This window comes from Mycteria americana, chromosome 1, assembly GCF_035582795.1.
Source record: "Mycteria americana isolate JAX WOST 10 ecotype Jacksonville Zoo and Gardens chromosome 1, USCA_MyAme_1.0, whole genome shotgun sequence".
NCBI lineage: Eukaryota > Metazoa > Chordata > Aves > Ciconiiformes > Ciconiidae > Mycteria > Mycteria americana.
This window is the reverse complement of record NC_134365.1, coordinates 136,322,331-136,348,073: the sequence shown is the minus strand read 5'-3', so window position 1 is coordinate 136,348,073 and position 25,743 is coordinate 136,322,331. Positions and strand designations below refer to the sequence as shown.

At 37.8% G+C, this 25,743-nt stretch overlaps 1 protein-coding gene across 3 annotated transcripts in view; it reads left to right on the top strand.

Annotated features, from left to right (window-relative positions):
- The window catches only part of CDKL5 (cyclin dependent kinase like 5), a 140,641-nt gene that overhangs the window by 76,234 nt on the left and 38,664 nt on the right, over positions 1-25,743 (top strand). For all 3 annotated transcript variants that reach the window (XM_075521655.1, XM_075521638.1, XM_075521646.1), the window contains exons 4-8: positions 6,974-7,019; positions 10,055-10,191; positions 13,191-13,311; positions 14,949-15,008; positions 21,234-21,324. In XM_075521655.1, the coding sequence (XP_075377770.1) occupies positions 6,974-7,019; positions 10,055-10,191; positions 13,191-13,311; positions 14,949-15,008; positions 21,234-21,324 (455 nt within the window). The remainder of the gene's footprint in view (positions 1-6,973; positions 7,020-10,054; positions 10,192-13,190; positions 13,312-14,948; positions 15,009-21,233; positions 21,325-25,743) is intronic.

Sequence of the window (25,743 nt, the reverse complement as noted above, 5' to 3'; positions counted from 1 at the left end):
GATAACTCAAACATACTGTGCTGTCATTATTTACCAGAGGCTCTGTCTCCCTAAAATTAAACAGGACTTTCGGATTAGGAAGTAATTTCCTGAAAGTTCTCCTATGCTAAGAGTGATATTTCACAGATAAACCAAGTGTGGGGTTTTTTAACTGAAAAATAGGAGAATTACAATTTTATCGAGGGAGAAATACAAGATTAAAACAGAGAAACACCTCTTGAGCGAAACTCCCCAAAGTATTTTAGGTATACAAGAATACATACACAGTGCTATGACTTATACTTCCCAATGTCAAACTGTTTGAAAAAAGAAATTGAATCCATCGTCTTGCACATCTCTTTTGTCTACAGTGAATATTCTAAGATATTCCACTAGATTTTTGAAAGTAATGTTGCAAAACTGCCAGCACCTTATATTAGAAGTCTTGAGAAGAGAGGAAGCTGTGTTCTGATCTGATAGTACTGTCCAAAGGTAGCAGTGTTTTAAGACAGAATGCAAATGGAGTCAGGACAGCGTCTGGACGCTATCTTAAGGACCTGATTTACATGCAAGTAACGATGCCTGCTACCGCTCAGAACTTGCGTTGCGAGGTAGCTTGGCCTAAGTTTAAAGACTTTTGTAATGTGATATGTTACATTCATGATACATTGATCGATACTGACTAATATGTGAATATTTTATGTTCTTGTTTTGAGAATAACTTTGAAAAATGAATTTGCTGTTTTTTTAAAAGTCTCATTTTAAGCGACTCATGAAAAATAAATGCTTTACTATCTTGTTATGGTTTCGTGGGCTTCTGTTGCCTCGCCAGTGATTGTTTAATATTTTGTGATTTGTGCTAGAATCACGATTATTGAAAGATCCGTTCTAAACACTTAAATGTTGAAGAACATAAGGCTTATGCAAGTCAAAGTAAACTGTACTACATTGTTCAGAAAAGACATTAGCCATAGGATATGTTTGGCTGGATTTTGTTGATTTTTTTTTTTTTTTTAAATGTGTGTCTTTGTTGTGGAAAACTAAATTATGTGAATATAATTATGGATCAGTGAGGATCAAATCACAGTTTCTTGCTTGCTTGTAAATTATTTTTATAAAATGTAAATATTAACTATGAGTAGAGAATGCGATTGATTTAATTTCTCTAGCAGAAGTTAAGCATGCATTTGTCTTTGGGCAGAAAACATGAAACAGTCACAGAACATGCAATATTATATCTTAATATGACACTTGATACATCAGCATACAACCCTGATGTGATGTGATGTGCTGGAGGAGCACCGCCTGAGTAAAGGCAGCAACATGCTGCTTCTCTGTGGCATGTGCTCAGTATTGACTGTCACTATCTCTACTCATGTTTGTTGATTTTTATAAACACTTATTCTTTCAGTTGCTTAAAAAATCCACGCTTGAGAAATTCTTGTAATCTTATAGGGTGAGGTAGTAAAATTATAGCTGAATGATGTAACTTTGTGAAGAACATAGTCTTGTCTGTTTTTCAAGAATCTTTTTGTGTACCTATGCTTCGTGTCAAATTTTCCTTGATGTGCAAACGGAAAAAAAAAATCCTAACAGAATCCTTTGAAACAAAATAGGAACAAACATTCGAAGAGATTTTTTTTTGTCACATAATATTTTCAAGAACAGCATATAGTTTGGTAGGATATGTTTCTCTTTCCAGAGAAGAATGGTTCTAGTTCTAAGATCTTGAGTTATGCTGAGAAGCACCTTTCTCTTCGAGTACTCTCATCATTAACATCAAGAATTTTTCTAGAAAACAACAGAGATACATCCCTGCACTGTTTTGGAAAAGCACTGTCATGTCATATATATTATGTAGAGACAATGGAAAAATAGGGGACCTCTATCCTTTAAATTAAATACAATGAAATGCTTTTGAATCAGGGAACTCTTCTAGTTTGATAGTGGTGACAGGAAATACCAAGTGCTACAAACTTGTGAGGAAACCTGGGAGAGAAATCTCTGGGTGGCTAGCAGAAGAGCTGTCAGAACTGCTCAGCTCCCATAAGGATACTCACCTCTCATCTGTAGTTCAGTGGACAGACAGTAAACCCCATGTTTTCTCCAGAAGCAATTCCCATGCATGTTTTGAGGTAAAGGAAAGGATTGAGCCCTGGCATGAAGTCATTCCCATCTCCAGGACTGGAGATGTCCTTTTCCTGTGAACAGGTATCTCCTTCCTCCTCTATATTAAAGCAAATGGAACAGACATGGATTAATAAATTTTTATTAATCCATTCAATAAGATGGATTAATAAATTTTTATTAATCCATCTTATTGAATGGTATTAGCAGATTTGTACGTGGAGACGAGACATATTTTGCCCCATTTTAAACACATGTAATCATGGAGTCTGAATAATCAGTTTGTGTACGTCCTTAACTTTTACACAAAGTGTTTTCAGTAACATTTATCTGTTGTTGCATACATAACTGTAAAACAGTGCTTTTCCTATACTTTTATAACACAGAATGTTTATAATATAAGTACTCAATAAGCAGAGGTAGTATCAGTGCTAAGAGAGACTCGACTCGTGCATCTGTAAATTTGCCATTGCCTCAGAATGTAAAGTGAAATATTGAGGCCAGAATTTTTTAGTAGAGCAAGATAATGAGATGCTTAGTAATAAATATAGCTGAGTGAAGCAAAACTACAGCTAAGTGAACTCCCATTTTCATACTTCATTATATAAGCTAGTAGTAGAAATCAGAAAGGATATTCTGTGTTCCATAAAGAGCACAGAATATTTAGGATTACTCGAGTTTTTTCTTTCCTTGACATTCATTGAAGTCTCAAACATTGAATCAACTAGTAACAGCTTATCTACCGAGATGATACATTAATTGGATATGAGAATTTCTATGCTAGGAGTTGGATACTGAGCTATTGTCTGAGGAGGGTTTTTGCAATCAGACTGAACATTGTTTTCAGTACTGTTCTGTTTCAGAGTACAGTCTTGAAAAAAAACCTTCTGAAATGCAAAAAAGATATTTTAGAGAATGACAATTTTATTTTGGAGAATTACAATTTGGCCTGGTTTTGAGGAGGAGAGAACCAGATCCACAAAAGAGCTCAGATCTCCAAAACAAATTTTAAGTAAAGATTGAAGTAACAAAATCTAAATTTGATCTGTAAAGAATCTTTCAGATTCCCACAGGAATCTGAATTTTCACTGTTGAATTCCCTCGTTGCTTAAAGCTCTGCTTTTCGTTGTACCCCTGATTCTGTCCATCTTCTCAGGGCTTAGCGATGTGGTGTCTGTTTGCTTTGCACCTAGTGCGTGTCAGTCCTCCCTTGAAACTTCAGATTGGGCCTTCATCATTTGACAGCTCTAGCATCTGTCTCCTAATGCAGGAAGCATACTCTTACCACCCCTACTATAAGCCTGCTGAATTGGTCCATATACAAAATGTATTCCATGTTTTCCAATCTCATTCTGTATTAGTTTGTGTAAATGACAATTATGTACAACGGCTGGTCAGAAGCTATGTGTGTTAGTTCGTTGCACAGTCTACATATGCTGCTTGTCTGCAACATCATACAATGTATAGGAGATTGAGTTCTTACTGCTTTCTTCCCCCAAGGAAGGATATTCTATATATGGCTGACAAATTTGAGAAAATTTATTGACATTTTCTTTTTAAAACTTGCATTTCTCTGTAAAATTTGGTTGACACTGGACGTCTAGTTCAAAATTACTAGTTGTGATGGCAAATGGAGAGACAGACAAACAGGGCATTTGAGATGGATTCTTCCTCTGGAAACTAGTTTAAAACATGATCTATGAGGATCTACTATTTTTTGTCACCTCATATAAACTATTTAGTTGGTTTAGAGCACTTGACCAAGAAATGGGAGACGTGCGCTCAGCTTCAATTTTCTGTTCTGCCTGCTGGAGCACTCCCAAATCCTACCGTTCTGGAGGTGTTCCACATCATAGGAAAGTTACAGACTTTTTGACAAGCAGGTGCATTGTATCTAAAAATCTATGCACAGTAACCTTCAGTGTCCTTGTATCCATTTTAGCTTTGGCCTGACTGCTTCACCAGTAGCTGATTCCTGGAGAATGCCATTTAGATAGGATGAGGTCCTTCAAGGAACCTAGACAAGAATGTCCCTCCCTAAGGAGGAACAAAATGTTACTAGTGCAACTCCTCAGAGCACCTATTGTTTAGTCCCATTTTGGTGGTGTTTCACTTCAAGTTGTTTAAATATATTACTCATTGGGGTTTTTTCCAAGAAAAACCCCAACAATGTTATGTATATGTTACATATAAATGTTATGTATAAATTCTTGATTGCTTAATTATGACAACATTAATTAGTTTAATGAAATAATAAAAGTGATAAAGGTTTTCAAATGAAAATTTCTTAAATATTATAGTATTTTGAACTGTTTGGATAACTTTTCTTCCATATATGTGTTGCTAAAGTCTTTATGTTCCTGTTCTTCATAGAGCCACTCAAGCTTTAAATACTGTGAATAGTCAAAATCCTACAGGAATTTGATAGCATATCTTACATAAGTCTTTGCAAGACTGTGACTCTTTAAGCTTTTAAAACTTAATTTCCAAAATAATCACATTCACTATACGCATCAGGGACAGCAGCATATGGCAGAGAATTGGACTAGATTTCTTGAATGGTGCAGAATTGCTGTCTATGTGAGGCAACAGGTTTTAACTCCTACATTTCTTTCAGTGTACTTAGCCATTACTTTGAGAATAAACATACAGCCTTCAAAGGTTGCCGAAACATCTACAAATTTTTCTTTTCCTTCATGTGAAATAGGAATGTAATGCTAATGGATAAATTTGGCTCATCTGCAAAGTGGTGTATGCACACTGTCTACACATAGGCATGTTACAGTCAGCAGAGGCTTTTGAGAGCAATTACGGTGTTCCTTTTCTGAAAAACCTTTCAGAGGCTTAATTAGCCAAAGCACCTAACAGTAGATACCAGAAGTCAAATGAGCTAAATGTACTCACCCTCTTAGCAGTGTTCCTTCATAGTGCTAGTAATTATTACTATTAATACTATAGTTAAGAGTTAGTAAATATAACAATACTATAACTTAGTAGTAAGAATATAATTAGTGAAATAGTCTGTTCGGTATAGTTTAGACCATTCAGTTTATAAGCTTCCCAAAACAAAAATATATAGGAACTGTATTTGGCATAAAAGCTACAGACAAGCCTTTCAGAATCACTCTGAACCTGAAATGCATATTATCTCCTCAGTTCTGACATCCCTTTCTTTTCTGTTCTGTAAAATTGGTTGAACAAAGGGTAGTGCTTGGACCTTTGTAGTATCTCAGCTGAATTTATGTAAAATATCAGCCTTCAGATTAGACCAGTGTATATGAAGGGTAGGTTTCGGTAGCAGAAAAGCAATGCAAGTCCTCTCTAAGAGCTAGTAGCATGTGCTGCTTCTGCTGAACTAACCTTCTTCAATGCGGGGTAGACATAGTTTGGTCGCTTAAATCAATACACAACATAATGCTTCCCAGTTTTTCTGATAGATGCTATGAGTGATGATCAAAGGGTATTTTTTTTAAAAACATGCAAATTATACACACACGCACATATATATATTTTTTTTTTCTTACGTTTGTTTTGGACAAACCACAGGGTTCTCAGCCTGGTGAAGTTTACATTATAATACTTTCCAGCCAACAGATACAATATGAATATGCAAACTCTTTTTTATTTCTTTTTATTCATAGTAGTACTGATTTTCATTTAAAGGCCTTAAAAGACATTATTCACTATCTACAGTAGTCTTTCCAGGTGCTTTTATTTTAAATGGGATCGGCTGTTTTACAAGTTCATGTGTTGTAACAATTAAAAGTGAAAAATGGAGTAGACGTTTGTGTTATTCAATACTTGGTTATGCACATGTCTTCAGGCATTCCAGAAGGGCTTCACTTTTTTGTTGCTGTTCTCCAATCCAGCCTTTGTATGCTATTAATAGTGGGATATTGTTATTTTTTTTGAAAACTGTGAAGTTTGGAAAAGGCGTGGAAGCTAGATCTAGCTTGTCAAATAACTCGGGTAGCCTACTGCACGTCTGCTCACATACCCTTATTCTGTGACCTTAAGGCTTCTTCCCCATTGTGTTACTAAAATTCAGGTGCTGCATCGCTGTATAACAGACCTGCACTAGTCATGTCATGTTGGATACATTTTGGCCATGTGCTAAATGCATTCCTGCCCACGTGACAGGGGAAATGTCTTCATTTAAGAGAAAAATGTGACCTCCAATGAGCAGGTTTGGTGAGAGTAAAGAATACTAGAGTAATGCAAAGGCAGGCAGGCGTTACAAAGTTATTGCCTATGACCTTATAGTAAGCACCGATTAACACTTTCAAATGCAATTAGCGATTCTGGTTTTGGATAGGCTTCCCTCAAGACAACAACTTTTTTTTTAAGGAGGCACAGAGAATTTACTTTCCTAAAATCATGTTCTTTGTGGATATTTGAACTTTGAAATCCAAAGCTTTTGGCAACCAAAACTACAGGTCTCATTGTAAGCCTTACCCACGTGCTAGTACAATATTTTCATTTCAGCTCACAAAGATAAGCACCCACACTCATACTTTGGTCAGATAAAAGACTGTTTGACTTTCAGAACAACTAACCAACAAGAGTCACAGGAACAATTTTTAAAAAACGTAATTGATATATGGTACAAGGTATTTAAATATGAATTTCTTGCATTTAACTTTGTTTTTTTCATACTGGGGTTCCTAATTGTGATTTATTTGCTACATGTGGTTTTGTATTGCATTTGGCCTGATCACTGAGGTATTTACCAGATTTTTAATTAATCTTGTTTTGCGTTGTGAAATTTCTGTGGATTTTTTTTTCTTTGTCTGATGCTTGGGGGGGGACCAAGAGAAAACACACAACAGATCTTGCTCATTTCCTTCTCCTTGCTTTTGTTTTACAGGAGACGCATGAAATTGTGGCTATCAAGAAATTCAAAGACAGTGAAGGTAACCTTTTCTTCTGCATAATCTTTCATGTCAATAACTACGTTGTTAATATCTCTCCAGTTAAAATAAGAACTCTCATATATCAAGACATGATTTGAAAATTATAATGATTTATTATCTCTGTGAACATTCAAGGCATTTGATCCTTCATACCTGCCTAGGGACTGCATTATACACTCCAACTAGATAACTACCTTTCTTTCTCGGTGCATCTATCTTAATATGGCTCAGATTGTGGTGCCATACGTAGCAGTGAGATCTGTCACTTGGAGACTGGATGTGATCAGAAATTGGCAAAAAATTCTCCTGTAGTAGTGGTTTGCAGAGTCTTTGGGCTTTATCACCCTTCATCTGTGGGAGGGGATCTAAACGTTAGGGGGACTTGAAGGGGTAAATGGAGGAGACCGAGAGAAGTCACTGAGAAGTTCAGTGGTACAAAGAGGAATTGGGGAGCTCTCAGGGATCTGCAGGAGTATTTGAGGGACCTGGGTGACGAGGCAGTTGTTCTGCCCTCCCTTCAGCAGGCTCCACTCTCCACAGGAAACTTGCTTTTTGCCCCCTCACAGCAGCCTCTGTGTACCCTCCAGTGTTGCCGAGTTTGCTGAGAAGGAAGGGGGAAGAGCCAGCTCCTGCAAGGCTTACTGTTGCTGGCAAAGTGGATGGCAGAAGGCAGGACACATGGAACTTCTTGCCAGTGCTGCACACACCTATTCCTCACCCAGAAGTAATAAAACCAAAGATCTGTACAAAACAAGACTGGCTCTCTGACCTGCACTTGTTGGGGAACAGTGAATCCCAGTACACTATCATAGGCAAAACTGACAGTCAACCACGAGAGCAACTGTCTACCTTGTGTACATCAGAAGCTAGCCCCGATCCCTGATGGGCTAGCACAAACAGAAGGAGAAGCCAAGTATGAAGTAATAAGAGGAGTCATCCCTCTCTGAGGCGATGCAGCTATGATTTGCTGTATACCAAGGCTTTAGCTGAAAGCTAATGATGTGGTTTAAAGAAACAGCAGCCACTTTATTTTAGCAAACTTTTCTTTTTTGTTATTGTTATAGGATTGCTGGTGGCCATGGAGGTGTGGTTGGTTACAAGGACTGTAATTTTCAGAGTTGTTTAGGCACAGCAAAGTCGGATTTGTGTCTGTTGTTTTATGCAATGCAAAATCTTGCTTTGCAGCTGATTTTGCCAGGCACTTGAAGGGTATATTTGATGAATCTTTTAGCTATGCTATTCAGAAATCTGCTTTAAATCCCTGTTAAAGAATGTAGGAGATCATTTAACTGTGGTGATCACCTTGACCAGGTCATTAGAGTACTTCAGAATTGCTTTTTGGAACTTGATATGGCTACTCAGTACAGAACCTAGGCAATGAATCTCAGTATTAAGCCCTAAACAGGATTATTATATTAGCCCGTCTACCAAAAAATTAAAACAAAAAATGTAACATTGCCATTAGGTCTGGCTTCCCAAGAGTATTACGTAATAGCAGTTTACATGACTGATGACTGCTTTTCAGAGTTGTAGCTAGTTGTTTACAAGTTTCTGGAAATATGACAGAAGTTCTTTTGATGGGTTTGATTCAGCCCATTTCACATCTGTCTCGTTAATATGGTAGTTCATTACAAATCTGAATATACTGTAATTGTTTCTATTGCCATTTTTGTTTCACTGAATTTTTGCTGTTGTTTGACATATGCATGCTAAATACACTGGAAAGAGAGTGTCTAGTTATAGATGAAATTATGTAATCAGGCTGATGCAAGCCAACACCGAGCACTCAGTTTTAAAATGAAATGATTTAGATTGCTCTAAATTATATATTTTTTTAATCAAAACATTTGTGATGATAGTATTTTGTTTTCCTCTTCCCTCCTGCGACACTTCAATTTTTTTTTTTATTCTTCTGTCTTCTGATGATGATTATATGCATTTGCATGACCTGTGTTATTTTCTCTCCCCTGCAAACCTGTTTTTGCCTTTTGCTTGCTTGGAAAACCAATTTCTCTTCCTTGTTTCTTCTTCCTCTGTCTCTGACTGTCTTTGTGGTACACGACCTACAAATGTGATTTAGCTTTGAAGTCATGCAATCATATCCCATTTAATATCCCTCTGTTGTGGATAACAGTTCTAAGAGATTAAGAACCCTGCTTCTACATGTGCATGGGCAAATTTACTGAATTAATGGATTTCATTTTACTAAATGAAAAATAAAACCTAATATGATCTGATTTACTTGACATTTCATTGGTAGTATCCTCTAAAACCCAGTCAGTTCAGGGCCCCTGGATGATAAGCAGTGTACGAAGCTGTAGTAAAACACTCCTTCTTTCTTGAACAACTTTCAGACAAATAAATTGTCAAAACAACAGGTGAATTTCTTGACTCCTCAGAATCAGATTCAAGACTTCGTTGAATCAATACTTGCTCTACTGCCCTCTGTGGCCACTACACTGGTCTGCATTGCTGAATTTCCACTAAAAGCTTTGTGGGGAAACTTACAGCTCAATGCTTCGGTCTGGCTTTTGGAGAATAAATTTATTTTAGAATCAAATAGGTTTCTTTGACATTGTTCAAACATGAGCTTTGCATTCCAGTGTTTCTGCTGAGGACATACTAACCTTGCCAGTGCTTCATGTATGTGACGTATTTGTGGGGTGGAGGACGTGCCTGTACACATACGTGCATATTTTTTGAAGCATATTGGTGCTCTTCATAATGAAAAAGATAGAAATGCAAATAATTTGTTTATTATGACATTACTTTTTCTGCCACTGAAAACCTAGATGGTAGTGATGGGAAGTCTGTGAGGTTGCATAATGATAGCAGAGTCCTCAGTTACCTCTCTTACAGTGCAGAAGCATCCAGCCAGCAGAGTCAGTCCACACTGGATAATAAGCCTTTTTCTCTCTAATATCTAGAAACAGAGAATTTAATCAGGGGCTCAACATAAAGATTTATAACACTTGTTACTTGGGGGTTTTGTGTTTTAATAAGCTTTACTCTGTCACTTTTACTTTGCACTCTAGAAAATGAAGAAGTCAAAGAAACCACTTTACGAGAGCTTAAAATGCTTCGCACTTTGAAACAGGAGAACATAGTGGAGCTGAAGGAAGCCTTCAGAAGAAGAGGAAAATTATACTTAGTTTTTGAATATGTGGAAAAAGTGAGTTGAGTTTGTACTATCCTTGCCACAGTTAAATCATCAGCTTACTGGAAAAGTCTTTAAAATTACTTTTCCTTTTAAAAATTAAGCTATTCTAATCTATAAAGAGGAACAGCAGAAACTGTAATAAAATCTGAATTGTTGTAATTGATGTTTATTGTGAGAAAGCAACGCTGGTAACTTTACTATTGTAGTTTTTACTTCATGTGTTGGTCTAAAGAAAAAAAGTTCTTCCATATATGAACACAAGCATGTTCAAATTATGTAGACTGGAATACATATAATTTGAAGAAAAATTTCCATCCAAACTCTATATTCCAGTTTAATTGTAAAGCTAACTAACTGTCCTGTGTTATGTTGTGTAATGAATCTTGACATAGTCTTTCAAAACAAGATCATAGACTTTTGACCCTGGAATCTGTTTCAACTTTCTCCATCCTTCCCTGTTATAAATAGGATTTGTTTGTATATTTCTGTAACAAGGCCACTATCAATAGTTGCTTAGAGGGATTTGGCAAAGATCACTCTTGTTATTTCCAATCCTGACCTCATTTGAAATGATTCCAAAATTTCCTTAGATTGGCCTACTACTGCCAAGCATCCTGGTCTGTTTCCAGGCAGAAACAACCTAGAACAGATTGGTCTTTCATTATTTTTGCAACCTTCATGATAAAGGTAGACCTTCCCTCTGTATTTTAACCATTTAGCATTTCGTTGTGGAATTAATTAGATGGTGTTCAGATACACACAGTAAAAATAAATGCAAGGTTAAATGTATGTATCTCTGTAGCTTTCAGGAGCTATTGTTCCCTCGATTGAAATTTTCATTTAATATCCTGCTAGTGTGATGTTGCAGTCTAGCTGAGTGCTAGTGCTCTTCAGTCAATTCTCTCTCATGTAAACATTCCTCACCCTAAATATTGTGTCTCCTTTACCTCAGTTTACAATTTTATTATGTCATATAACTTTATTGCATAATGTGAGATGACCTATATTAGACCACAGTTTGGCAGAAATCAGTTTTGTTTTTCACCAGCAGATCAGCAACTTCTAATGTGATGGATCTTACTTCGATCTAACATCCAAAGCTTGACTTGTTTCACCCATGTTCCTTGTAATTGTTCCAGGTGTGTGGAATGTCTTTGATCACACACCAACTTAGAATATACATTTAATTTTGTATTATAGTTGACTTGGCTAAGTTCACTGTAGTAGTGGGTTGGAAGAGTAGCATAACTAAAAGACATTTAACTGATCTGATAAGGAGTATACTTTAAAAATTGTTAATATTGGTGAAAACACCAGGCTGCAATATCTAACATTATTTACATCAGAATAAAATCATATAATTGTAAAGGTAGACATCATGTATAGTCTGTGCCTAACGTCATTTTTCTATTAATGGTCACCTTTATTTTCAGTTAAACTTTGTGAACGTTTCTCATTTTCAGATATGTCAAATAGTTTCCACAATAGTTTCTTTGAAGAGCAGGATGATTTCTGTATTTTTGGATGACGAAAGAGTAGAAGGAATTAAATAAAATGTTGTACAGTAGGCTAATTTTTGTTTTAACTGGTGATGAGCACCTTGTGTCCTTTAGGGAATCTTAGCTCTGCAATACTCAAATCCAGATTACTTAAATTCACGTTTACTCTAGTCTCCTTTGTTCATCATCCCTTTAGTTAATGTCTTCATATAGAATTATGTCTCACTGTGTTGATGGTACTATTTTGGTTCTTATTTGTAACACTAACTTCTTGACTGACTTACCCAGATCCACAGGCTTCTGTGTGGACAAGAGTCTAACTAAAATCAGTATGGTTCCTTAACAGAAAATGCCTTTTCTCAGATCTGAAGTGTATTTCTAAAGAAACTTACACTCAAGCACCTAAGTTCCAGTATTTATTCACAGGTTGCAAAACTTAGAAATGTTTTAAAATATTATCAAAATCTCCATTTGTTTTGTCCTATATTTGTGTTCATTAAAATATCTTACAAGACAAACCTCAAAAATTTGATTATACAGCTAAAGAAAATGTTTGTGAAAGACAAGGTAAATTTATTTTAAACGAAACATCTACAAATGCTCAAATCCATAATTAAATGAGTTGTGTAAGGCAATATAGCCAAAAATTTTATTTCTATTTCAGTATTTAGTAAATAAGACCTTTCTGTCTTCAAGTGGGCTGCTGCTGCCCGTTATTCGTTCAGGATACAGAGTACAAACTCCGTTGTACTTCTAATTTAGCACGTCTCTGCTTTTGCACACATAATGGGAATCTAAATGTCCTTTTTCAAAGAGGAAATTTACTAGTATAAACAATCAGTTTATTTTCTTCCCTAGGTATATCCATAAAACAGTTAATATGGCCATAGTTACTGTAGTGCAAATATGTCTAAGATCAATATAGCTGATATATAACTATAGGATACTCCCTAGGTTACTGTTTATGCCCCTGTGAGGCATTTTTGTATCTGTTACTTCATTTGCACTAACAGGCTTGTGTTGCTTTAACTATACCCATTCACACACAGACATGGTTTGTGATGAATCACGATCATGCTATGTCAAAGCAGCAGAACTAGCTTAATAATGAAGAACACGGTATATTAAAGCAGTCGGGTATCTACAAAATGCTGTGCTCTACTAAACTTTTCATATAGCCACACTGACCTGGTGTTTCTGTCCAAGCTACTTTTTGTAACTAAATGACTTGTTAGAAGTTTTAGGCTAAGTGGTTTGACGACAGTCTTTTAAGGACTTGTGGTATATTTGTGGTTCTCCTTTAAGGATTGTTGTCTTCACAAGTGCTTTCTCTAGAATGAAAACAGCTAGCAGTATGCTTATGATTAAAATACACTCCTTGAATGTTAAACTACTGATTTTGCATAGCCAGGCTCAGTGGCCTAAGTATGTTGCTTCAGAATGCTGAAAGCGTGTTCTCTTCTAGCAACTACAATATAACTCTTTTAAATAATGTGTCTTTTAAACATTTAGAATATGCTTGAATTGCTAGAAGAAATGCCAAATGGAGTTCCACCAGAAAAAGTGAAAAGCTATATCTACCAGCTAATTAAAGCAATTCATTGGTGCCATAAGAATGATATTGTTCATAGAGGTAAGTGTGTAGTTCTCCACATGGAAATAAGCCCTGGCTAGGAATTTGCTTTCTAAAGGGAAAGATTACAGCTTGAAGTAATTTGCATTTAACATAAATATAAGCAATTGCTTTATATTGTGTCCAAAGAAGAGCAGCAAAGCTGGTAAAGGGTCTAGAGCAGAAGTCTTGTGAGGAGCGGCTGAGGGAACTGGGGTTGTTTAGCCTGGAGAAAAGGAGGCTGAGAGGAGACCTTATCGCTCTCTACAACTCCCTGAAAGGAGGCTGTAGCCAGGTGGGGGTCGGTCTCTTCTCCCAAGTAACAAGTGATAGGACAAGAAGAAATGGCCTCAAGTTGCGCCAGGGGAGGTTTAGACTGGATATTAGGAAAACTTTCTTCACCGAGAGGGTTGTCAAGCATTGGAACAGGCTGCCCAGGGAAGTGGTGGAGTCCCCATCCCTGGAGGTATTTAAAAGAGGTGTAGATGTGGTGCTTAGGGACATGGTTTAGTGGTGGACTTGGCAGTGCTAGGTTTATGGTTGGACTCGATGATCTTAAAGGTCTTTTCCGACCTAAACGATTCTGTGATTCTAGATCAACAGGAAAAAAAAAAAATCTGTAAATTTGGCTGGGTCTTAAGTCTGTTGCGTGACTTCAGATCATTTAAAAAGTAAGTTCATCTACATATAAAGCTTGCTGTCCACTGTCTTTGGGGTATGAATAAAGGTTGTATCATATGCACAGCGAAGTGAAACTGCAGTACAAACGTTGGCAAAGGAAAAGGAATTTTTTTAAACATTTCATGGCACTCAGTCATTTCACTTTTGAATTTGATAGTAGAATATTAGGAGAAAAATAACCCAGAACTTAAAGCTTGGTCCCCTGTGTTTTACTTCTCAAGGCAGTTCCTTTCAGCTCTGTGTATTTACTATCTCCCCTAAGCTTCAAGCACTTACAGTACATATCTTGATGTGTGACTTTATTTAGTTTCATGTATTTTATCCTGATTTAATAAAATTGTAGTTTGCTTTGTGGTTTTGCAAGAGTAACATTTCTAATTAATGTTTCCAATAAATGAAAATTCTCATACAATATGCTATTTATATTTGAGACTGATCAAACATAAGCAAGAGTCTGAAAATATTTTGTAAAATATAGTTTGAAAAATATACCGTATATGGATCCACGATATCTATATAGGAATAAAAAAACAAGCTTAAAACTAGGCAACGTATTTTTTCTAAACAAATGACAAGACGTGATCAAGAAGATCATCATAACTGAAAATGTTGAGCACAACACACTTAATATTTTATTGGTTAACTGGGTAATTAAATGTCAGTTCTTTTCATTATTTTGCAATATGCAATATTCTGCATATTGGTTTGCTGCCCAGGAATATCTGTAAGCACCTTTTATCTTCCCATATTTTGTTGGGAAACACTTTAAAAGACTTCAAAAGGCAGAAAATTAATTCTGCATGCTCACAAACTGAATTGCTGGAAGCTGTTTCAGCAGTTGCTCTTGTAATGCTTCGTTTATGATTCCATGAATATCTCTAAATATGTTATAATGAAATAATATTTGTTGACAAAGTTCAAAATTAAAAAGAGACGTTAACAGCATTATTTTTTTCTCTCTCGCTCTGATACTCCAGATATCAAGCCAGAGAATCTCTTAATAAGCCACAATGATGTTCTGAAGTTGTGTGACTTTGGTAAGTTCAATAGATACATACCTGCTTCTTAGCTTTTTAAAGAAAATCTCTTGCAGTGGAGTTTTGCCTTATTCTTATAAGAGTTCTACAGTATGTACTATTTAAAACCCTTTTAGTGGTCAGAATTGATTACTTCTTCAGGTTTGTGGCTAGTACTTTAATTTGAAAGATCCCTGGGCTTAATTTGCATACCCTGTGAAACACCTGTATTAACATGTCAATAGAAGTGCTACATTTATCTCTTCCTATGTTTGACAAGGTTTTTACTAGCAGTGTTATCAGCACTCAGCTGAGAGCAGCACAGATGATAAGCTGATTAGGATGCTAGCAAACTGTAGGTTTATCTGGCCTGTGTATTAAAAGAAAAGATAATTCTTCCTTGTTTAGTAAAGACACAATAAACTTATACTTTTTATATACTTCTGAACCACTGGCTTTCATAGACAGTTATGTATGTAGTTATAGGTCAACTTTTATTGTTACGTTAATCAAGGAGTCATGTGTCCACATTTGATTAATGGCTGGAGGATAGAGCTGTATGTTTAATGTTAACTTTGATGGTTCCTGACCTATCAATACCTGTTTAATGTCAGCTTTAAGGCTTTGAAGCATCAGTACCCAAGCACAAGGCGAACTTTGCCCATGTGAGTAATCCCCAGAAGACAACAGGGTGGAGTGTACACTGTTCCAACAATCTGTATTTTTATTCTAACTGCTACATAAACACAGAATAACATATTGTTCCCTCTAAACAGTTTGGCTTGGTAAATAAAAACCGATTCCATGGTGCTACCCATGGGCACTTTTCAGTGAGAGCAGTTTGAAAGCTGTCATTTCAAACCTCTGCAATTTTGAATGAAAAGAAGAACTGCTAAAAAAATAGATTGAAATCGGTTTTTAGGAACACAAAAAAGGTGTTTGGCATTTGCAGTGCTGCTTATTTCTTTTAATCCTAAAGGCATTTTTGCTTAAGCATTCAGAAACAATAACTGTTCTAGGAAAAGCCGTAGAAGATTTGGCCCATATGAGTTCTTTGAATTAAGGGCAATTTATTCTGCAGTGCAAGGAACTGCACAGCTCTGACAGAACACCAGGGTACCCACCCTTGCGCGGTGCCCTCTCTGCCTTTGCCTTTCCGTATCCACAGGCCTCCTCTCTGCACCGCTCTGGCCGCCCTCCCCTGGCAGCTCTGTGCCCAGGCTGCCCTGGCAGCGTTGCCCAGAGCTGGTGGGGCAGGATTTTTCCCTTAACCCATGCTTAGTTTCAGGGCCTTGCCGCTGCAGAGCAAACCCCCCTGGCGTTGGCAAGGCCAGGCCTCTCCCGGGGGTGAAGGCCGGTTCGGCGTGCGCCTTGCTCCCTCTGCGCCAGCTGGGGGTGGTTAGGGGCCCCAATCGCTGCCTTGCGTAGAGCTTAACAACCAATCAGCGGGCAGTGCCTGCCCCTGACCAACGTGTGCTCCAATCGGAGCTAAAGGCATCGCAAGCGGGAACAGCCAATAGGAGCGTGAGTGGGCCCTGATGGGAACTGTTCACCCCCGCCTCCTTCCCCGGCCATGGGGCAGAGACTTCCCTGGCCCTGCTCCGCTCTACCGCCCTCCCCCGTTTTTTGGGTGGGGGATGTCGTGCCCCTGTACTCGGCACTGGTGAGGCCGCACCTCGAATACTGTGTTCAGTTTTGGGCCCCTCACTACAAGAGAGACATGGAGGTGCCGGAGCGTGTCCAGAGAAGGGCAACGAAGCTGGTGAAGGGTCTAGAGCAGAAGTCTTGTGAGGAGCGGCCGAGGGAACTGGGGTTGTTCAGCCTGGAGAAAAGGAGGCTGAGGGGAGACCTTATTGCTCTCTACAACTACCTGAAAGGAGGTTGTAGCCAGGTGGGTTTCGATCTCTTTTCCCAAGTAACAAGCCATAGGACAAGAGGAAATGGCCTCAATTTGTGCCAGAGGAGGTTTAGCTTGGATATTAGGAAAAATTTCTTCACTGAAAGGGTTGTCAAGCATTGGAACAGGCTTCCCAGGGAAGTGGTGGGTGGAGTCGCCATCCCTGGAGGTATTTAAAAGACTTTTGGATGAGGTGCTTAGGGACATGGTGTAGTGGTGGTCTTGGTAGTGTTAGGTTTATGGTTGGACTCAATGATCTTAAAGGTCTTTTCCAACCTGTGTGATTCTGTGATTCTTTGATTCTGTGAAAATAACAGTCACCGTTAGAGTTAGCATATGCCATCCGCTAACAGATCTTTGGGCGTGTGAACTCATGTTGACATCCTTTGTGCAGTAGTATTACAGGAAAATGAAAAGCCGAACAAATTGTACAGTCGTGTTCTGGATGACAGTTTGCTCACTAGGTATAGATGATGTGAATTCTGTCATCAGTGATGTGCTGGTCTGTTGGCTTGCTCATGCCATACGCTCCAGCCACGTTCTCTTTCCGCTGTTGGAAAAGACATGGAATTGCAGGGTACTCACGGTGCTTGGCACAACCTCAAGGGAGGCAAACTAAGTTATGGGAATTTCCTTTGTTCTTATGTTCATGTGGGTTAGTTTGAATTTCGATCAATGTTTCAGATTTAGTTGAATTTAAAATCCCAAGCAACTCTTACAATTTGGGATCAATTTTCATTTTTTAGCCTTATTGCTAGTAGCTTACGCTATTACTGTAAAATGTCTGTCAGAATTGAATTAGCCACAAGCGTTTCCTGAACATGTACAGATTAGGATATAAGAATTCGCCTTTGAATGTGATTTAATGTATGCTGTCTGCCTACCTAACTTCAGTCATGTCTTGGAACACAGATACTTGCACATACTGCCATCGTACATCATGTGATAACAAATGCAAAGAAAAAGTCTGTGCATCCATCCCAATGCAAATATTGAAGTAATTGGGTGTTTCCGAATAGCCCAGTGGACAAAACAGTTTTAATAGAAAAGTTCATAATTTTTTAACAAGATAGTTCTTCATAATCCTTCTGCCTTGTGTTCTGTACATATTGTGCTAGATAAAAATGAGATTGAATGTGGTGCTTGCCTGGACACATGTTGCGTGGGTGTCATTTCTGCCAATAGAAGTGGAAGAAGAGAACAGTACAAAATGCCGATTACAGCAGATGCATCTTGACTGTTGGAAGTAGTTAGGCTTTCTGACTAGGGTGTTTGCTGTTTCAACACCAGAGCTTCAAAATTACTTGTTTTAGCAATCTCTTAATCTCTGTGTGATGTGATGCGTAAGCATAGAAATTGTGAAACGCAGGACTGGAAAAGACCTCAAGAAATTCTCTAGTTCTTCCACCTACTCAAAGAAAGGATTAAGCATGTCTGTGTCATTCTTGACAGGTATTTGCTTAGCTTATTCTTAAAATTCTCAGTAACTGAGGTTCCCTAGCATTCCTAGGCACCTATTTAAGTACTTACATGTCATTAATGTTAGAATGCTTTACTTTATGTCTAACTTAAATTTGCCTTATTTCTCTATAAGAAACTGACAATCTTCTCCTTTTTTCCTCACACCTTTTTCCTTGACATCTGTCCTACCCTGTTCTGAGTTGTTTAAAGTCCTTTCTTGAAATCTCTTATTTTGCTTGTTCTCCCTCCTTGCATCGTGATGCATTTGCAAACTCTGTTGCTTTCATAGTTGCTCTCACCCAAATCACTTTCTGTCTTCGTCTTCTAATCTATTCCTTCTCACTGTTTAGGGTTTGGTCTAATCTTCTCCCTAGTTACCTTCTCATATTTTTATATCAAAAAATTCTTCCCAATACCTCAGCACAATTTGGAGGAAGAAACAATAAGCTAACTCCACCATGACAAAAAAAAAGTAATTGTGCCCTTAGAAAGGTATTGTGCTTTCTTGAATTATTAATTCTGCCCATCATCTTTCAGCATGGTGTCATAGAGTCAGAGCAGGAGTGAATCCATAAAATGATTTCATACATCACCCAACGGTATATAGATGGCACTGAAGGCCATGATGATAATTTTCCTTTCTGTCTTGCCACATCAAATCTGTGCTGCGCCTAGTCTGTAAAGTTGGGGGTGATCCTTTTTTCAGACTATGTTAGCTGCTGCTGATCTCTGGACATAGTAGCTGCTGACTGTGACCAAGTTCTAATAGACTGGCCTGGAGGGAGGAGGATGCATCCTTGACCTGTTGATTCTTCTGGTGCACATGGGCTGCCAGCCTCCTGCGTTACATTAGCACATGCGTTTATTTGTATCATGTGACACCTTCCCCCTCCCCCCCCCCCCAGTTCAGTTTGGGACTTCCTACACTGTTCATTTTGGCTGTCCTATTTCTTCAGTGTAGCTCCTGGTTATCTTCCCTCTCTTCTTTAAACACATGAATGGATTCTTCACTGACAAGATTAATCAGGTGGGTCATGTAATTTGAAACAGAAACAGGGCTGCCTAAGCAGTTCTAAATATAGAAGTGTTTAGAAATTTGCCCAAACCCAATGTTACATGTAATAAAAAATTCCTTTCCAGCTTTTCTCCAGCAGCATCAGTAATGTTCATTAGACTTTATGGGAACAGTTCAGAATTACTTTTCTTTTGGGACAACTTTGAAATATCTATTCCTCATCATACATGCCTTTTAGTTTACTAACTCTTGATGGTAGAGGTATCTTGCAAAAAGTAACAGCTGTAACCTGTCAGGGACAAGTTTATCATTGTTTTCTCAAATCACTAGTCTAATAATAATAATAATCTGCATCCAAACCTTTACTTCAACTTGGAGTAAATTAGTGTTCCACAGGGATGAGCGGGGCTGGGCTCCTTCACACTAAGCTGCCCAGTGAGATACACTGCCAGAATACTAAAAAAAAAAAAAAATTTAAAAATTACAACCTCACAAGCATCCTTGTGTGGGAAAAGCAATTTTGGCAGCTTCTGCATAAGAACTCAGATATAAAGAAGAATGACTATTGCATTTAAGTAGCACTTATTGATTCTGAAAATGAAATTATGCCTTACACCTCTGCAACGCTTTGGAATTTTTATTCTTTCTTCATCATTCATGCAATAATGGAAAGACTCATAGTGATTTCACTGAAGTGAATTTTGGACCAAGTTTTAATGCCACATCCCAGTAAGAACGCATTTTGAAAATGTTACTTCTGCATTTCAGTCCCCAAAATTTGTCTCAGTTTAAGCTCTAGTAACGAGTTTACACATCTGGAGTCTTGCTGCTGAGATCTGTCTGTCCTGTCTCACCTTATTATTAATCATTTGTTTGAAAACAGTAAGACACTTGATACTTTCCTGAAAACAATGCTAGCTTCTGCCCTAGAGTACTTCTACATGAAGAATCCAGTAACATCATTACTGTGGTGCTCGTCTGCCTTTTTATAAATGGAGGAGAATGAAAACAAAAATATAAATTATTCCCACATCTGGGTTTTCCAGTACATGCACTCTTCTCACAGTTGGTGGTCTTAGTTGTTATGCATTAGGACAGAAGTTAAGTTTTTGTACAGTTGCAAATAAGTATACTTTTTTTTTTTTAAATTCTTAACAAAATGATGTGGAGGATGAAATTAATTTGGACTTGGTTTCTGATCCTAATTCACCAAGAGCCTTGTTATGAATGTGATGCTAAAGCAGGTGGGAAGGCGACACATGGAGGGAGCCAAATGAAGATATAAAGTGGTTTTGTTGATCTTTGGTAGACTCCTGCCTTTTGTAGTTTTGGGGAGATGACCCTGTTCCTTGCCACGTCAGGGAAGGAGTGTCCTTAGATGAGAATAATATGTAGTTTCTTGACCAGTTTAAAAAATTGAATGCAGTGAGACTGTAGTAGTTAGGATCAATGACTGGAAGAGTACTCCCCATGCAGATGTTACGTTTCTAATGTTATGAGTCTTCTGCAAACAGCATCTCAGTGAAATTTAGTGGTAATAGTTCAATAGCTTGCATGGCGTACTGACAGGTAACTTTTATCAATCTGTTTTGATTATGGTAAAGTACTAAAAGTAATAGCAAAACCCCATAGACTTCTGAGGAGAGTACACAAGTAAAGTAGTCATTAAAGCAGACATGCTGACTTTCACTGTCGTATCAATAAAAGCTTGCATTTCAGTAGACAAGCAATTGTTGGAGACATCATTCTGCACTAGGGGTTGTAAACAATTTTCTTCTATATATATAGGCATGACTCTTACTGCCAAAATCAGTGGTGATATACATATTTTATTTAAAATAGGATATAATCTTTCACACTCTTTCTTTGACAGGCTTTGCTCGTAATCTCTCTGAAGGAAGCAATGCTAACTATACAGAATATGTGGCTACCAGATGGTACCGCTCACCTGAACTCTTGCTTGGGTAAGTAAAGTTTGTAGAACTGCCATGATAAAACTTAACTGATTCTTTAGATTTTTTTTAAAGCACCTTTTGTAAGATTTACCTATGGAGAGCTGTGGTTGATTTAAAGGGAAGATTTCAAGGGGCTTCCAGATTTTCATTAATTTTTGTTCATTTCCAGTAAGTTGGCATGAATCATTGACATGTTGACCTGTCTTGAGCTGAGCAGTGTTTAACTGATTAAAATATGAAGCTGAATTATAGCAGTTGTACTTCATATTGCTCCCCCCCCATCCTCCCTTCCCTTTAGAAGAGGTTTCCATGGTAGTCCTGTAGCCTGAAATGTTCCACCAGCCTTGTGGTGCACATCACAAAGCAATGGCAGTGCAGCTTTCACCACGCTACACTCCTAGTTGTCTTCAACCTTTGGGTCAAAACTATGATTTGGTTTTCATTCCCAGTTACCCTTTACCAGCACTGCTGAAGTGGCTCAGAAGGATGGTGCTAGCTTTTTACTAGTCAGGAAGAATTTATTGAAGGAGGCTGTATGAATCATTTTAATAAAACATTGAGAAGTTAGTGTTGCATTGCATGTGAAAGCAGTAGTTACATGAGTAGCCTCAGCTGGACAATTTAGTTTTACTCTTTTATTAATCTGTAAAATGAGTGTTTTACTACCTCACAAGGTTACATAGATTTTCAGATACTATATGAACAAACTCATAGGACCCAAAAGGGCAAAGGAAGAGGCAAAGATAACTGGAGATCTACTATATACGATCTTCCCATTACTATCAAGTTTAACAGTGTATTATTCTAAACTACATGATCGCTCTCATAGAATACAATTCCTTTATGTATAGCATATATGTATTTATATATAAACATTCTAGAAGTAATTCTATTTATAAGAAATAAATTCATCCTGTTAGCCACAGGATGAATCAAAAAAGTACTGATCGCTCATAAGATTCTTTAAGCAAAATGTTTCATGCTGCTGAGAAACAAGTCTTTGTTGGAAGCTTTGATTAACGCTGAACTAGACATTTCTTGAATAGGTGAAGCGTTAGGTAATAATTACTCTGTCAATAAAGTCATCCCAGTATTCCCAGAGCTGTGCTAATATTAAGCAAATTGGTAGGCAGTTGTGTTGTTACACGTAGAATAGTATGTTAAAGTTGCCATTAAAAAACCTCAAAGCTCAGTTTTTCATATTTTGGAGAAAATGGGTAAGCTTCCAGCAAAGTGCATGTGTGTATGTGTATATATAAATATAAAAAAAGACTTGGAAAGAAAGCATCAATTGTGGCCTTTTTAGTTACACAACATTTTACTTTTTGTCTATAGTAGTAATGAAGATTTAGGAGGAAAGATATGAAAAGCTTGACAGACATAGTATTAATCTGACCTGCAGTTTTTAAAACTGTTTCATTACCAAAGGAAATTTAGCAGGAATCACATCTGTTTGTAATTGACTAAATTTGTTTGATTAGCTTGTAGAGAAAGGAGGGGGTATGTGTGTTTAATGCATATGACTTCAGCTTTGCTGGTGTATGTTTTTAATGCCAAGTTTTTCTGGCACAAAGTGATGTCTGTTTCTTGGCAATGCTGTTCTGTTTCCCAGACACTCATCTTACCCATTCCCCCTTCCCCTGCATTTACCAAATCTTTATAAGCATCTAATATTCAAAAGTCTTCCCAGAATTATTAAATACATACATTTTACCAAATACAGATTTACTTTTTCAATTTTTAAAATGTGTCCCAGAGAAGTTTCTGGTTTGCAATAAAGTTCAAGACTTAAATTTCAGGAGAGGAAATAAATTGCTGCCTAATTATTCACAGAACATCCAAAACCTACTCACTTTGGAGAGCCTCAGGTAACTGTTAGTGGAGTACTCTGTACCCTTTGATGACAAAATGTTTCTAAAAGCCAGTAGATTTAAGGCACACCGAATTACTGGATGAAAATGTGTTTTGGACAATCTAATTTGTGCAGGAATAGACTATAGTACTTCTGATTTGTGGTCTCTCTGTCTCATAGGAGTTATTTCATTTATCCAGCCACATCACTCTTGCATTGTTTGCCTGTTACAATCTGACAAGACTGATCCTGCCAGTCAGTAGAACAGGAGTCTTGAGCATGCCTTTTCAAACAAAAAAGTTGCAGTTTACTCTGCTACTGCCTTAAGAAATGGGCATTTTCTGATTTGTTTCTGTTTGACTACAGAGTAAATAATGGAAACTTCTTAAACTGTGATTCAGCTTCCTTTATCCTTGTGAGCAAGGAAGGGTAATGGTCCCTGCCTAAAGGGAGTTTTAGCCATTCCTCAGTTGTAACCCTAGCTTGTTCTCCAAGGCCCCAGCCTACAGCAACCTTTTCCCCATTTCACATTTCAGTGGAGAAACCTGTCAATTGTAGGGGCTGCAAATAAAGATGTGCTTGTTTTTCTGTCGTAGTAAAAAAGGTAGGCTTTTTTAGTTGCACTCTCACAAACTGTTTTGCTTACAGAGCCTCAGCTTTCCAGTACAGGCACCAAATACCTTAAGAGCAGATCTTTGGCTTTGGAGTCTGTTCTCATCTGTATTGCTTTTGTAGCATGGAGAAAACCTAGTCCTTTCTTGGCACTCAGACCTGACCTAATGGGTGGGTTGGACTAGCAGCATCACAGAAAGAACGAACATTGAGTCTCTCAGCACATCCACAAGTAGTCACTATGCAAGATTAGTGAGGGAATTATGAACCCACGGAGCCATGGTAGTAGTAGTACTTCAGGAGTTTTGGGATGCTCTGCTTCGCCGCTGGTGGTTCCTTGTCAGCAGCCTATTCCAATGGGGTAAACTTTGATTTTGTGATGATTGTTTGAAAGGACTGCAGTGTCTCATGGCAGATTCTGAAAGGCAAGCGGTTCTTGAAATTTTGGTGTCCTAGTTCAGCTTTCCTAGCTACCGTAAACTCCTGCACTAGGCACCTCAGTGGGCCTGTAGTTTCACTCAGGCTATTGTCCAGCTAGAAACGTTTTCTCACCTTCACCTAACTAAATCATCACACGGGTTACAGGGTCCTCTGGTAAAGTGCCCTCCCCGTAAAGTGAAGTAACTAATCATGAGTAATCAATAGGAAAAAGTCAGATTTTTTTTTTTTCTTCTTTAGTCTGAGGGTGTTCTCTCTCTAAACATCTTTAATCATCAGCATAAGGATGGAGCGAAGAGAACAGATTTAGGATAGGATTTGTCACCTGCAACTCCTGATGCTGTCTTATTCCAGAAATAGGCAAGCCAGCTGTAACTTAAAAATCTCTTGAAACAGAGGTTGAGTTGTTGGATTACAAGTTTCAAAAAGAAGAGACTCAGTGAAATATGTTTTCAGTTCAGTCTTTGCTCCAGTCTTTATTCTTTTTATATGCTTTTTCTTTGACATGAGAAGAATTCTCTCGTCATTCTGCTCAAAACCTAAACATCCAAAAGAGATTCTTGGAATAACTTGGATGTCTACAAAAATTTTTTACAAATTCAACAAGCAAGAACTTGGATGTACAGAAAGAGTTGCTTCAGTCTATAGTAGGAACAATTGAAAGCCAAAAGTATGTAATGCGTTAGCCATTGCACAGTTGAGGTAGGGGGCTAAAAAGTTGCCAAGGAACAGAACCTTAGAGTGAAAATCAGAGACTGTCCAAAAAGATTCTGTGTTTCCTCAGTGTTCGTGCCTGTAGATTGAATGTTGCAGTAGTCTACCACTCTCTCGTCTTCATACAAACTTCCATTCTCTGTATTCCGATTTTCCGCTCTACATGTCTTACAAACCATCCTTAAGCCTGTAGTCTGTCCTGACTAGAGCACCCACATTGCCTGTTCTTCCACTGAATACCCTTGTATGTAGTCTCGAGAAAAGCCAGTATAGCCCTTGCCGGTGTAACACTCACACCATTTAGTTTTGTTTCTGATTAATTCCCTCCACCTCTTCATTGCTGACCTAGCTTCTTTTGTCATTAGCGGTTTAAAATACCAGGTGCCATTCTCCCCACCACACAACATTGCCTGCATATATGAGACCACCCATCAGAATTGCTCCCCAAAATCCCTTGGGCACCTGTGGCTTTGCTCCAAAACAGGAATTACTTATTTTATGATGCTTTCATTGCTTCCTCACCTGTGTTTTTTAAGGAATAGTTTTCAGGGTCATTCTGTTGTCTCTCTAATAAAAATTCTCTGCATGAATGCTGAAACAAAGATTTCTTACAATTTCTGTTCTTCCAGTGGCCAGACCCAGTATGCCTATCCACCTATTAAGCACAATGGAAAAAGAAATGTAATGCAGAAATAGAGCACAGTCATTAACCCCTGGAGAGAAGGAAAGTTAGTGCTACTTTAACATGGAATGGTAACTGCTTCGCAGTCAAAAAGATTATTCTTTTATATAAGACTTCACAAAGGCAACCA